The sequence below is a fragment of the Prorops nasuta genome, unplaced genomic scaffold, assembly GCF_024137725.1.
Source record: "Prorops nasuta isolate Cenicafe-Biocafe unplaced genomic scaffold, Cenicafe_Pnas_1.2 PNAS00003, whole genome shotgun sequence".
Lineage (NCBI taxonomy): Eukaryota > Metazoa > Arthropoda > Insecta > Hymenoptera > Bethylidae > Prorops > Prorops nasuta.
Window position 1 is genome coordinate 8,972,650 of NW_027116800.1, and position 15,176 is coordinate 8,987,825.

Consider the following 15,176-nt stretch of genomic DNA (forward strand, 5'->3'; position numbering starts at 1 on the left):
GGGAGGTATGTTAGTGTAAGTGCCGGGAGGGTGAAATAGTGTAGGTTTGCAGAGTGCACGTATACTATATACCAGTAGGTGATTATATTTTGATATAATTCGAGGAACGAGAGGGTGGCTTGCGAGAGGGTGGGAAAGATCGGGTAGGGGGTGACGGGGTGGGTAGAGTGGTGCACGGTTGGGCCACGGGGATGTTGAAACTCTGCAGCTTGAAGCGTGCAGGCGCACACGAGGAGAGAGAGAGGGTGCGTGGAAGGGGGTGAAAGTGCTAGGGGAGAGGGAGAACGAACGAGTTAGTGAGGAAGGGAGGTAGATTGTGAGGAAGCGAGAGAGAGAGAGAGAGAGAGAGAGAGATTGTGCCGCGAGAGAACGACAAAGCGGCCATTGCAGGATGGGTGCGGTCCCGCGAGCCAATCAGAGCGGCCTGCCGCGACTGGCCGGCCAATCAGGGCGCGCCTTCCACCGTCTTTTGTTTCTAAGTTCGCGCGCGCGAGGGGACACAATATAACGAGCGCGAGACGAGGAGAAGGGACTGGCAATCGTTAACGGGAATATTTTTGCGTGGGAGCTGCCTTTCTCTAATTTCCTCCACCCTCGCTTTCCTCTCCCCCCCTCTCTCTCTCTCTTTCTCACCCCCTTTCCCTCCTTATCTTTCTTCTTTTTCTATTTGTCTATCTGTCTACGTTCATCAGTCCCTTGCTCCGTTTCTGCCTGTATACTGGAGACGCCCCCTCTAATTTTCTCCTAATTCTCTCTCGAATCTCTCACTCACTGAACCACCCCTCAATCTTTTCAATCACCCTCTCTCTCTCTCTCTCTCTCTCTCTCTCTACTCGTTTACGTGTACAAGATAAATAAGCATAACCAAATTAATTAGAGCTACTTTGCATTAACAAAATCCCAAAGCAGTAATAACGATAAAATACTCCGACCTCTTAAAATTTTTCCATTCAACAGAAATTCTACTGAAATCATTTTTTAAGTAGGAAAGTTTCTCTTAGAATTTTTCCTCTATATTATCATCAATCGAAACTGAGGAATAATGAGTCGATGCGCCAAGTTAAAAGTGAGGCACGAAAAAAACAGAAATGCGTTACGATCGAAGCGCCTAATCGCTCAAGTATTTTCATTGTAAGCATCGTTGATGATTTTAACACCGAAAAGCGAACCGAACGAGCCAGCCGGAAAGCCGGTTTCCGCTGCGAAAGAAAATTACCTTCTTCAACCATTTGACAGCAGGCTGCCTGACTGTTAGGTCGAAAGTGTGAGCTGTTATTACTTGATTAAATCATTGGATCGAGCTCGGACGGTTTGCCTGTCGTACATATTATAAATTAATTAGTCATGCTCCTTTTCCATTCTCAACACGAGTATAGTCTTAAAAATAGTACAAGGACAACGGAGAAAATTTGCAGCGTGTGGGAAATGGGGGGAAGGGGGGGGGGAGTCAAGATGAGAATCGAAACGATCCAAATTACATGGTTTTAAATCATACTCGATTATACGGGGGATAGAATGTTTGACGCGTAAGCTGTACACGAAGGGAAAGCTGATAGAAATGATTACTGGACGACGAGTCGTTATCACGATCGCTTTCACAGCGGCAATCGAGGCTGCGACTGATTGGTTCGAGAATCGCCCACAAACGGACGTAATTTCGGTGGTCGGACGGTTATTGCTTCTTAGAGGGGCGCGAAAATTACACCCTGTCTTGCCACACACACGCACACACACGCGCGAGTCCATTCGATAGGATCGATACGCTGCAAGGGACCCACTACACCTCTCTCGCAATGACTCGGACAAAATTATATCCACCTATCGCTATAGAATTATTATTAAATTAGACGTTCGATTCACGCATCACTGCCCTCTCAGCACCCTCGCCTGGTAATTCCCAGCTTTCCGAAACAACAATGATTTTCTCATTTCAAGACCATCCTCCCTCTCATATTAAAATGGAAAACGATTGGTCGAATAGCGCTGGCGAACATGCAGAGAAGGACTACTACCCTATTGCTATATATATTGCATGTACATACATGCACACAGAGAAAGAATGTTTAGCCGGTTAATGAAAGATAACGCGCGTATCGACTTTCTGGCGAGTAAGAAAAATACGGGCGGAGAGGATCCGTGGGATAAAACGGCCCATTAGCGAAGAATTTTGACGTGGCTGTGGCACAATCGCAGCAGCTCATCCGTCTGCGGTACGACGCATGGGGCAAAGGGGAAGAAGGAAAGGAAAGGAAAGCGTTCGAGTCGAGGAGAAAAAAATTGACTTGAAGTAGCAGCGAACGCCTTACGAGACGCAAGTCATCGACGTAGCTCTCGAGGGTTCTCAGCCGGGTTCCGCGTGAGTTACTTGACAAAGGTTTCTTGGAAGGAAGGCCCCTTCCTGACAACAGGGCCCCATTGTCAGGCCCCGTTCAAGTTGTAGGCGCCATTGAGGATTCGTTAAAATAGTATGCCAGGTAAAAATCCCCCCCCCCCCCCCTCCAGCTTCTTCTACTCGATCGACGTTTCCTTCGCCAATTCGCGCAGTCATCCCGACATTATCCTCTAATTATCAATTAATTCATTCTTCCTAATCGCCCAATTTCTACCATACATAAACTCTTTCTCGGAACGAACCGGCACCATGCTGCAAACTCGCTATTTCAACTTTGGCATTTCCTCGAAAATCTTATAAAAAGTTTGAGGTAAAAATGAATTTTAGATGTACTGCGCTATATACATTGCACGAGACTCGTACGCTACTCTAGTGCATGAATCCGTACGGAGCAATGCACCCCTGGTTCTCTAGCGTATATAAAATGGCGCTGGCGTAAACGCTTGGCACTTCCGGAATACGACGAGCGCCCGTAAACCGACACTCGTAAACCGGATAAGAGGCTCCTTGCAATTCGATCCACTATTACTATATATACCTTCCACCTTCCACCGCGTCCATTTTCCGAATTGCCCGAATTATTATATCCATTAAAACGATCTTACCACTGCAAGATTCGCTTGAATTGGCCCGTTCGATAGTGGCATATATATATATATATATATTCGTTGTAATAATAATTCCTCTCTACAGCAACGCGTTAGAATGGACGACAGGTTAGGAGAAAGCAGCTTTTACGAGGAGAACTTTTCGGTATAAGTGGAGTTTTCGTTGCCATAAAGGGGAATCGCGAGTATCAGTTTTGTGGAAAGATTTGACGTGACATATTTGCGGAGGAATAAATTGTGGTTTGGGAGAGCCTGGAGTGCTTCGGTCTGGCGAGGATAAGTTTGTGGGTTTAACGGCGCCACGTAGCGAAGTGCATGGAATGCATGAAGCAAGCAGAGATCGGTGGATCCGGAGTCTTGTTGCTGGTCGTTTCGAGCGATAAGGAATAATAAAAAGAGGAAGGAGGGAGGGAGGGATCGAAGTGGGATATAATCTCGCAGGAAAAAGGTAACGAGGAAGCGAGTCACGTTCCTCGAACCTCGTAGCGGCCATTGCTGCTCTCTCGCAGCTATTTCGTTGCTTCTCTTTCTCCACTTCCGTTTCCTCCAAGGTCCTTTCCGCTCGTCCTGCTCGACTGCTAAACTCGCCAAGGAGCCCGCCTAAGGAAGGGTAATGGCGCGGAAACGACTCAAATGACCCGCGAATTTTCACTCGCCAGACGAGACTCGACCTTCTCTCTTGTTTATGTTTAGTAGGCCCCCAACCATCGTAAGTCCTCCAGAAATTATGCCTCGATATTACCATTGGTACGGCGAATTTATGGTAATTTCCTACTCCATCCCACCCCTCCCCCCTCTCTCCTTCCTCTACTAAAAAATTACTTTTCTTCTCCTCGTTCGCTCGACAGTGTCCCGATTATCCAGCCAAAAGCTGCGCAGTTCCGCGGTTGCCAACCATCCACCTAATGGACCAACTATTCGCAACTGCTCTACCTGTTAATGACTCTAATCGCTCCTAATTAACGGACTCTCCAATCCACCCCCTCCAACAATCTTCGCTTAATCGTTGGAAAAACTTGCCAGATTTCGCGCAGTCCTTGGTATACAGAGCCTAATCTCTCTCTCTCTCTCTCTCTCTCTCTTTCTCTCTCTCTCTCTTTCTCTCTCTCTCTCTCTCTCTCTCTCTCTCTCTCTCTCTCTCTCTCTCTCTGTATTAGTGACTTTTACGATAGACTTTTTGTTATCATATTCGAAAAAGGTAGCCGTCGATAATATTATGCGAGTCGCAAATGTGCGAGAGTGATTATCTTAATTTCTTTTTTAAGACCTGCTTTAATATTTTGTGTCCTATTGTTAGCATATAATAACATACATTTCAGTAAGATTAAAATTCATTTTAGGTTATTTTAACGAGAAAAACAATGATTTATCCTAAGAACTTGATTCGTGCCAACTTGAGTAGTGTGGATAGACAAGAGAATTTTCAGGAGGATCGGACTATACGTCACCTGTTTTACCAATATTTGCCTAATCATTGGACAATCTTAGAGGACTTCGAGCAGCTGTTCTAGATCCTAATACAATAGTATATCCATAGTGATCGAATTTTGAAATAATGAGTCGTGGTTACTGTTTCAATTGTAAAAAACAATCGTCAAGATTGTGTATAGATACCAAAATGGCGCGGATGTTAATTTTAACGAGAAAATAGAAAGAGCGACCCTTCTAAGTCATTATTTGCAAAATTCTATTTACGAAATCAAGAAAAAATATAAATTAGAAAACAGACGCGAAAAATTTGCAGTATATAATACGATGTGAGATTAATTAGTAGCAATCCGAATATACAGCAGATGAGAAGGAGGATTGAAGGAGAAAGCGTCTTATTCAATGGGGAAAACGTCACCTATATATTAGTATATACGCTATGTTTAATAATTGACTCTAATCGCTTCTAAATAACAAACTATCAAAATATATACCACGACAATGTCCAATTAATCATTGAAAAAACTTGTCAGACTCTGCTAAAGTTGATCGAGATCCTTTACATTGTGTATTTATAGCGAATGTTATTTCAATTGGAAGAATCGATTGTCGAGGATTACAGGTACCGAAATGGCGAGAGTGTTTATTTTAACGAGAAAGAAGAATGATTGCCCCTCTGAGTTATTTTCTGAAAAATTAGATTTCTTGGAGAGAGCGCGGTTTGTGGTGCTGAGAAAGAGCTGAAGAGGTGGGGCAAAGTATGACAGGTGGATATCATCGGTAAGGAGCTTCGAAGGACTCGAGAAGAAGAGAGAGTGGGGAAAAAAGGATAAAGCGCCACGCTATATACAAGTGTTTACACGCTCGAAAGACGCGACTAACGCTGTGTAAACACGGTCCAGCCCTGAAATTAGCCGTACTCGGCCGAGTAAAATAAATATTTTCTCATCGAGCCATCATCGTTATGGGATTATGGAAATCTCTAATGCCGGTGAGAGAATTATGGCATCTCAATGCGATCGGTCAGCATCGCATTCTCACACTGTACTCGCAACTACCCCCACTTTCACTCCCCGAACAATGCACAATCAATTTGCACCTGCGATTTCCATATTTAATTTCACCCTCGATGCTGAAGAAGCAACCAACTTTTTCCATCAAAGAGAAAAAAGAAGAAGAACAGTCTGAATCTCCGGAATAATTCTTGGGAGACGTATTACACGATGAGTCGAATGGAAAATAAAAAGATTAATCGCCCGATGGATATCGGGTAATTTTACCGAGTCGAGCGAGAATTTTCGGCGTTGGTAGCCGCTCGATTATTGATTTTGTCTTTTGGCTGGCTGGCAGATAGCGCCAGCACGCACGCGGAAAACACGCTGTCTCAAGCTCTCGCGTTCCACGCACCTATACACACACACACACACACAAACAAACACATGTGCACACGCTTCTCTCTGTCTTTCCATGTGTGCAGGATTTAGAAGAGCACGCGCATTCGGTGCCGAGGGGCTTACACGAAGGCATTAAACACTTGAATTTGACGTAGAAAGGGACACACAATCGGAAAGTCGAAAAGACGTCGCATTCGCAAAATTGATTACGTTCAAAATCCAACTAGCCGCGTCGCGTTTTCGTTTCGCTCAGCCAAAGTCGAGCTCAGCGACCTTTGTGACTGACGTCGAGAGTATTTCACAAAAATATAACTCGCTGAGAGACCTACTGTTTGTTTTCTTCCACCTCGCCCCACCCCTCCTCTATCTCTCTGGTAAAGGACTACAGTCCATCATAAACATAAACAACTTTATCCTTCGGGAATCCTCTGGACGAGATAACAATTCACAATATAGAGTCACGAGAGAATATTGATGGAACAAGGTTATGTGTTTGCATTATCGGGAAGAATCGTTTACCAGGAATCAATTGGCGATGAGAGAAGACCAGTGCCATGCAGAAATCAAATTAAAATCGAATTAGAAGATTTCCGCGAGTGATTCAGTGGGAAACGATTGTTGTATGGGGGTAGGATAATCTTGTCTGATGAAGGAGGCATCGTTCGCACATAAAGAGCGTGGAGCATCGGGCTTTCGCGCCCCTCGATGGAAAGACTGAGGAGGCCATAATGGGGTTGCGGTAGCCGGTGGCATCGCTGTAGCGCGTCTGCCTCATGAATTTTCTATCGCGCGCGCCTCGTCGAAATGATTAAATGATTCTTCCTTCGAAATCCACCCCTTTTGACTTTTGCTCGGTCCTGTGCACAGTCACCAACCCCCCAACATATATTTATATTAAACTCTCTCCTTCTTATAATCCTATCATTAGGAGAGCATCAACGTACCCGTCAAATCCCAGCTAGACCTTGACCAATATTAAATTAGCCCTTCATCAATCGTCTCTCGACTGTCCTGTGTATATTACTATCATTAAAAATTCACATGGGAACATTCTACCTGAACTGCAAATAATTCATTTTCTATATACAAAAATGAGAATATTTTATATATTAATTCATATTTATTAGTATATTTGTCATCACCCCCTCCCAACCCCCCTCTTCCCCTCCCCAATCTTTCACGGCAAATGCGAATGCGTCGCAGACGGATAAGCGTAGAGAATCAAAGTGAATTACTCTCGACGACGAGATGAGATTATTTCGAGTAAGGGAAGCGAAGATACATTTGGATATAATTCCTTGGTGATTTTCGTGAGAGGCTGGTCGCCGCTCGTAAAACTGCCGGCAAACAAAGCGATCAATTCCGCCTGGTCGCGTTCCACCCCAAAAATTGACCAATAATGCACATCGAGAGAGAGTGTCCCTGGATGGTGCGTGACTACCGGGTGGCGAATAAATAAGGGATCGCGGAGGTAAATCGCGGAATACTCAGCAATTTGGGCGTTCCACGATTGTCAACGGAACCGCTTATAAATTCTAATAAACCTCGGTCTGGTAGGGAGAAATCTTCATGGGGGTGGGAGAGGCGACGTTCTGCTGGAAAAGGAGGGGAGGGGAGAGGAGAGGTGGTTGGGTAAAGCCATGTCGACGAGGGGTTCCCGTCAGTCGCGGATATAAATCTCTACTAAACGAATTAAGCTAGAAGCATGGACCGAACTTTTGCCACGCCCTTGCCGCCGATGAAACGGTTATCCAAACTGAGCTGGATAGCTCTCTTTTTTCACCTTCTAAGAAAATATATATATATATATATATATAACATATAGGCACATTGACCGATCTATCTTAAGAAGTAATTAATTCTGTATAAGAAGAACCTCTAAAATCTGTGCACTCATGATTATACTTTCATTAACAACCACGATCCTGAAGATTATGTTATTTATTCAAAAGTATGTAACATCCCGTTATAAATTAATAGTATTCTTCCACGGCTTATGGAAGAAAAGACATTTCTTGCTATTTATTGTAAATTGCAAGTCTCGTTTTCTATAAGCCGTTACCATATACGTACAATGCAGAAAGTTTGTTGCCATTCATTGTATGAATATCATATCAGCAAAATATCGATATAGAGTAAAAATCGTACTCGTTACCCTAATAATTAATAAGCATGATCTTAAAAGACACGTCGTTTGTTAAAAACTGACTATCTCGATGTGAATGAGTATTATGCATTGCAGAAAGATCATCGTGGTTCGTCGAGTGGAAGACCCATTGACAAATGTATTTTAGCAGGTAGCTTTGTGTAAGTACAGCCGGCTCATTTGTAAATGTGTCGATGCACTTGAATTTTCCCTGCTTACTGATAGAGAAAAGAGGGGGAGTATGGGGGGAGGGGGGTAGGTATAAGCAGGCAAAGTCTTGGTGGTCGTGCGTCCCTAGTGAACTCCCTTGGTCGAGCCAGCAAGTGTCCTACGTAATGATGTTCCGACGCGTGCCGTCTCGCAATAGCGCCTGCAGAAGGGACGAGGGGGCTTCGCTCGGACCCTACAGTAACAGCCCTACCAAGTTAACTATTTACCAACCGATGGCCAAAGGAGATGGCTCCCTCCACCACCCCGACACTATATATATTATGTGGCAAATAAGTCATGCGTCTCTCCCAGTGGCGACCTGTTATATCCTCGACTCACACGTTGCTTATTTGCCCAGATTAATTCGCTTACGGTTTTCCACCACATTCCCCCCGTCGAGTAGGAAAAATCAAGAAACACCGTGTGAACTCGTCATCTCCTTCTCTCATGGCGAAGTTTACCCCTCCAATTTCATTACGAATCGTTTTCCACCATTGTCGATTTAACTTTTCAAAGACCAAATTAACAAATTTGCACGTAAACTCGATACCCCCTAACCTTTGGCAAATGACGAGTATGCGTTTGTTGCACAAGCAAAGTGATATTTAATATCCTGATTATGCAATATGGAACTTAGCGCAACGATATCGTTGGTTATTAACGATTAGTGTCTGCATTAACAGTAATATAATTTCATTAAAACTATTTCCTTCGTAACGTGGATATTACAATATCTCTCCTATAAATCAGACACGTCCGGCTCATTATTCCTGCGCGTTTAATATCAGATTACCAATAATCGAATTTCAATGTTTGTCGCCGTCATTACAGCGTTTCATTGAATCGTTTGCGTCTCGTTTTAAAAGGAAATACAGTAGCTAGGACGATTTGCGATGCGACGAATAATGCGACGGGTAATTCAAAGAGATTAACAATATTTAGAAAAATTCTAAAAACAAATAGCCCGGCAGGAATATACCGAGACCTCGTAACAAGGTTGAATCAGTATAGGACCAATCGATACTGATAACCTTAGAGGTCGGAAATGTGATACGAGGAGCAAAGCACATTGAGGTTCTCTACCCAGCCGCAGGTGAATGTCTAACAAGTACCTAAAGGATATCTAATACACTTTGCTTTGTAACCGATAAATCGTGGCGATTGAAATTCGCAACGACGAAGGCTGCGCACCCATCGGTACACTGTACATAGTTTACGTCACGTCTATTATACGAATTAAGCGTTTTATGCGCAACTCGGAAATCACCGGAAGACACTCGCGGACCAATATACTGGTCGAAAAATGTTCCCCCGAAATCTGATACCTCGTTATTGCACCATTCTGCATTTGCTGAACGAGAAAAACTATATAGTAATAACGACATTGTTCAATTATCAAGTTTCGGTAGATAGAGAAGAAAAAGAGGGGAGTGGGGGGAGTTTAATTATTGTAGAGAGAAATTGCATGGGGAATAGCTTTTGGGATGGGAAGAAGGCTAAAAAAGGTATACAACATTGAGTTTTCTTTCGAGGCGTTTCATCCTGTTTCTCTATCTACTCGTTCAGGATGAAGAATGAAAAAGCTTTCGGTTAGATAGATCTTGGAGGGTTCTCCTCTTGGTACCTGACGGAGACACTTCAGCCTCAGTTTCAATACATTGGACTGGCACCGAGCTTGAGTGCGTTGTAAGAGCGACCAGGTAGGTGTTTTGGACAGCTTGAATTTCCGTTGGGGGTGGTGGCTCTTCCGCTTCCATCTTCCAGTCCATTTCGTTCCTTTTTTCGAGTCGAGTCCCGACTTTACAGTCTTATCAGCGACGTACTGCTCTACAGCGGAACTTTCTACGAGAGATGCTCTCGGCTTAATCTACGACATTGCCCATCTCCCTCCAGTAGTTTCTCTCTGTCCCTCTCGCCGGTCGACCAGTTCGATCTCTTCTTCTCCAAATATCGTCCAACCCTCCGCGACCGACTCCCTTCCATCCGACTCTGTCATCCCTCCAGTAGCGTATACCGTCCCTCTCTTTATTCCCATTCCCATTCTCATCCTGTTGTTTTGGTCCAATAGTCGGTCGTCGGTCTGATCGATGATACGCCAACAGGCAGTACTGCGCATGGCCGAGTAAATACAAACTCATTCCTTATTATACCGGGGTGTGCCAATAAAGGACGACGGCGAAGGGGACGCGGAATCGCGATGCCTAACCATCCTCGGAGGCTCGCTTCCTCCAATCATAAAAGATCCAACTTTACGCCACGGGCTCTGCCCATTTCTTCTCTTTCCGCAATGCAGTCCAGCTCTCGATATATTCTCGGACCCTACTTCGTTATACCCTGCCATATCGCAGGATAATCTCTAGATGCAATTTCCGATACGGCATGACTTCCCTTCACCTTTTTTTCCCTTCTCTTCTTCTTCCTCTCTTTTTCCTACTTCTTCTTCTGCTCCTCTTGCACCAGCTGAAATTCAATTTGGCAAACTTTGCCACCCTTTCAGCTCGATAACGCGAAATACTATACATTCGAATACCTTTTCAATGCTGATATACGAAATATTTCTCACGAATAATGCATGTACACGTTTAGTATATATAAGGGTTGGAAGGGGTGGGGGGTGGCTAAAACTGAATGTGACTTACGCGCGATGGAAGAGTTGCAATGTTTTAACAACGCATCAACGTAAATTGCAAAAAGCCGTCAGCTTGTTCAAATCTAAGCGGAAGATAATTTCGGCCTGGCAGCACAAATTGACAGGGCAAAGCGTTCCCATTCATTCGAATTACGTTCCAATTCTGCTGGTGACTTTAGCATTGTTGCTACAAATTGGTACACGCCCTGGCCCCCGGCTATGACCTCCCTCTTACTGCCCGATACACACGTTTCGTAACTATGTATGCGTTTAGCTTTTTAAATGACATTCTCCAACGATCACGTACCGCTTACGAATATAGTTAAAAGCAAACGAATGTTCATGACGGATCATTCTTCCTATACTGTATATATATATATAAAATAATCTATACAAACCTAAAGTTTCTTTCGTCCCTTCATCAACCCCTACATATTCTTCGTGTAATCCCTTGCGAGTTCTTTTTATTAATAATTATATATTTCTATAATATACATATATGTATCATATATAATAGATTTATTACTGAAAAGGGGGAGAGGGGTAACAATCTTTTTTTTTTTTGGCAAATTAGTTACTACACCAGCTAATTATTCGAAAAATATGCGAGGGAACGAGTATGTTTGCTGGAAGCGTACCTCGTTAGGCGAAAAACGTCCAACGACGCGAACGTTCTGCGAGTTTGCGCCACGCGACTTCACCCTAGGTGGTCGGATCATCAAAATCGTTAACAAGTAGCTTAATGGGATTTTGAACCATGAAAAATAGGATAGTAGCCCCCAGGCCGGGATGCTCTTTAAGCACGACGATCCTCAGCTTGAAAGAGTCTAGCGAACCGCGTAGGCCAAATTCCACATCGAATAATTGGACTATTATTGCAGTGTGTTTCTTCGACCTATAACTGCAAATATGAACATTATAGAAAATATTTGAATAATTAGTGTAATCGTTGAAGATATTGCTTGTCAATATTGCATAGAATATAACAATTATATATACATTTTCTTTCTACAGGTGTGGTTCCAAAACCGAAGAGCAAAATGGCGTAAAACCGAGAAATGCTGGGGTAGGAGTACCATAATGGCGGAATACGGATTATACGGAGCAATGGTGCGGCATTCTTTACCACTTCCAGAGACCATTCTCAAAAGTGCCAAGGAAAACGAGTCTGTTGCGCCATGGCTGTTAGGTGAGCATCCGCCAAATACTATATACATGCATATATATATGAACCAAGAATACTAGACTATAGCAGTTTCCGGTGTAAAGCATAATACAAAAGAAATCATATTACGGACAAGAGCCTCTTTGAAGAATTTTAACCAGATTAACTGTCGAATCCTGTAAAAAAAAGATAAAATTAAAAAAAAAAAAAATTGAGCGTATCAAAAAATTTTGATTTTTTTTTCTGTCCGTCTCTATCAGCACAATCGTCTAAGACAAGCAGCTTTAGTCAAGATTTCGAAAATAATCAAGAACTGATTGACTGTGGCCCCGTAGGGATGCATCGGAAGTCGATCGAGGCGGCGGAGCATCTCAAGTCTGGAGGGGAGGACAGTGGAAATGACCAGAACGGAAGTGGTAGCAGTCCTCATCATCACCATCACCATCATCAAGGGGGACCGACCAGTTCGGAAAGTGGACAGGAGAGCCAGGACGGCATGGGGCCCTCGTCTTCTTCTGGTAAGTCCAATTTATGTGAACAAATAACCGTCAATTATATTAGACTCTTTCGTAATTTAAAGATCTACCAATCTCAAGGATACCATAATTGAACTGTAAACTTAATCAAAAAAGGCCTCTTTCGATTGTTGACGAGTTTATTAAATATATAGTAAAAGTTCTATAAAAGACTTGGCAGTTGTAATTAAATATATATAGTCCATGACGTATATTCTTGCTTTCGTCGGGTGTAATGTATCAGAGTGGGGTATAAGGGACGTTTGTGAGAAATGAAGTTGATAATGGAAGACTATCGTTTGTTGACAGGAGTGGTGCAGGACACGGAACAGCTCAGGAATGAGAGCATCGCTTGCTTGAGGGCGAAAGCGCAGCAGCATCAGCTGCAATTGAGCTTGCAGCCCGCGGCAGCACCGGCAAATTCCTCTTACCCGACAGGACCACAAACGAGTACGCTTCACGCCTCGGTCTAATCTCAAATGCAGACATTCAATCGCACTTCTACCTTTCATATTTCAAAATGCCACTCTGTTGGAGCTCGCGATTTTACCAATCACCGCCAGTCTCGTATCAACGCTCCCTCATTTCCTTGGAACTCCAATCAACCCTTGATTGAACGACTCTGCGCTCGACTTAAAAAAAACAAGAGAGCAAAAAAGTCACTGCGTAGCCCCACGCACGGAGCTGCACAACGAAGACAACGATGAGTTACTCCTGAAGATTGGCAAATTGGACAAATTAGCGACGTTTGTACCCTTGAAGAAAATCCTCGCGAATCTCAACAGCGTCGATTCGCCAAAGGAGCATCATCCACGAGCAACGAACCATAATATCAGGATTGTGGTCTTCCGCGAATCATACCAGAAGAAGGACCGCGCGAGGAGGAATTTTTCAACGAATCATCGAACGAACAGTAAATAGTTGTGAATGCAACGATAAGAAATGATTATCAACGAAACGGCGAGCCTGAAGTAGTCGTAAGCTCCGATTGCAATGGATTAAAACGACGAAGAAGGCAGCTGCTCAGATCCTGACTGATCGGTACTTATACATAGAGTATTTCCGAAGTGCGACCACGGAGCAACATTTTAAAAGTAGCCGGGGTTCAACGGAAATTTAGTTGTGAAATGCGTGACGTAGTGCAGCGTGCAAGAATCATTGGCGAACTGAGTATCGTAGATATTTGTGCAAGGAAGCATCGATCGTCGTTATCATACGAATGTATTACGATTTTGAACGCTGTAGTGATAGTAGCGTTTGAAAAATCCAGAATGATTCGATGCTGATTAAGTAAGAAGCATTTACTTAAGAGTTTTAGTCGCTTCGAGCGGAATGAGTGTGAGTGTGCAGGCTCGAGTGTATGCGCGTGAGAGAATATAATGCGAGATATATTATTATAATGATAGTAAAATGCAGGAGAGAAGGGTGTACATTGTATTGCTGTACCCGAGAGCAAAAACGAAGATTTCGCCTTCCAAGTAAACTGGAGAACTGGCAACGAACGGTAAATAATGTAGGGGACGGGGAGGGGGACTTGTAGCACGCCGACACATCGAAAGGAAAAACGCAAATACTCCTATAACCGAATGCAGATATTACAGCGCAATTATGGATTGTTGAATATTCAACGAAATATTTGTGAGATAGTTTGGTCGTGTTCTACAAGTGTGTACCATGTACGTGATGGATGAGGGATGAGGGATGACGGGAGGAGGAGGGAGAGGGAGGGGGAGGTCGATTAGGAGGAGCAAGTGAGACGTGCAAAGCATAATGTTTATTAGCAAAACACTTCCTATACCCAAGTACTTAACGATGAAGACGTAACTGTTGTCAAATGTGCAATATATCGATATAAGTTTCTAGCACCGTAAGACATTATACTTTATTAAGGCATACGCATGGTGGCCATGGGGTTTGCGATATTTCCCGAAACGATTTTTCTAAATAAATACTCTTTTGCCAGTCTTCTTCCGACTTTCTCAGTACGGTATCGATTCATCTCCTTCATTCCTTTTCATCCGAAAATCGTATCGTGAAATGGCGCTCTCTTTTTCCTCTGCCCACTGTAAATAAATATATATATAAATATAAAAAGTATAAATAAAAGGTATATTATATATAAATATAAATATACGAATATATCTGATCGCAAGGCTGGTTAAGTCGGACGAATTTCTCGTTACTTTTCATTAGCATTGATTATACGGCGATCGGTAGTGAAAGACCTGACATTTTTTCATCCCTACGTCCTCTTTTGATAGCCACTCTTAGAAAGAGTCGTCGAGCGATCCATTTAACCATCGCTGAAATAATTCGAGACAGGCCAATCATCGAATGGAACTTTTCGTTCGCCTTAGCGCTGATCCGATCACTTCCAGGCTATACATGTAACGTAATGCACTATAATTTAAATAAAAGAATCAATTATGAAAAAAGTAATTACACATTCTACGAAAAAAAATGAGAAAATGAAGCAGACATCGCTGTTGTTATATCGAGAAAAACATTTAACACCATGATTCGGATCTCAAACAAGTTCCCTTGATCCGAACGTCCCCAAGCATGCAACGTAGTCGGCTAGTGTACGTAAAAAAATAAAGTTTCTGAACAAAAATACATCATTTGCTATTTATTTCGTTATATTGATTTTTTATACTTATATTTTTTATTTCCGAATAGAGCGTTTGAA

At 43.1% G+C, this 15,176-nt stretch overlaps 1 protein-coding gene across 3 annotated transcripts in view; it reads left to right on the forward strand.

The window, feature by feature from the left end:
• Nucleotides 1-15,071, forward strand: part of LOC136785646 (visual system homeobox 2-like) — a 42,509-nt gene extending 27,438 nt beyond the window's left edge. For 2 of the 3 annotated variants that reach the window (XM_066746818.1, XM_066746819.1), the window contains exons 5-7: nucleotides 11,822-11,996; nucleotides 12,233-12,490; nucleotides 12,797-15,071. In XM_066746818.1, coding sequence (XP_066602915.1) covers nucleotides 11,822-11,996; nucleotides 12,233-12,490; nucleotides 12,797-12,960 — 597 coding nt within the window. In that variant the 3' untranslated portion in view covers nucleotides 12,961-15,071. The remainder of the gene's footprint in view (nucleotides 1-11,821; nucleotides 11,997-12,232; nucleotides 12,491-12,796) is intronic. The other variant, XM_066746820.1, reaches the window with a different exon arrangement.
• The last annotated feature ends 105 nt before the right edge of the window (nucleotides 15,072-15,176 follow it).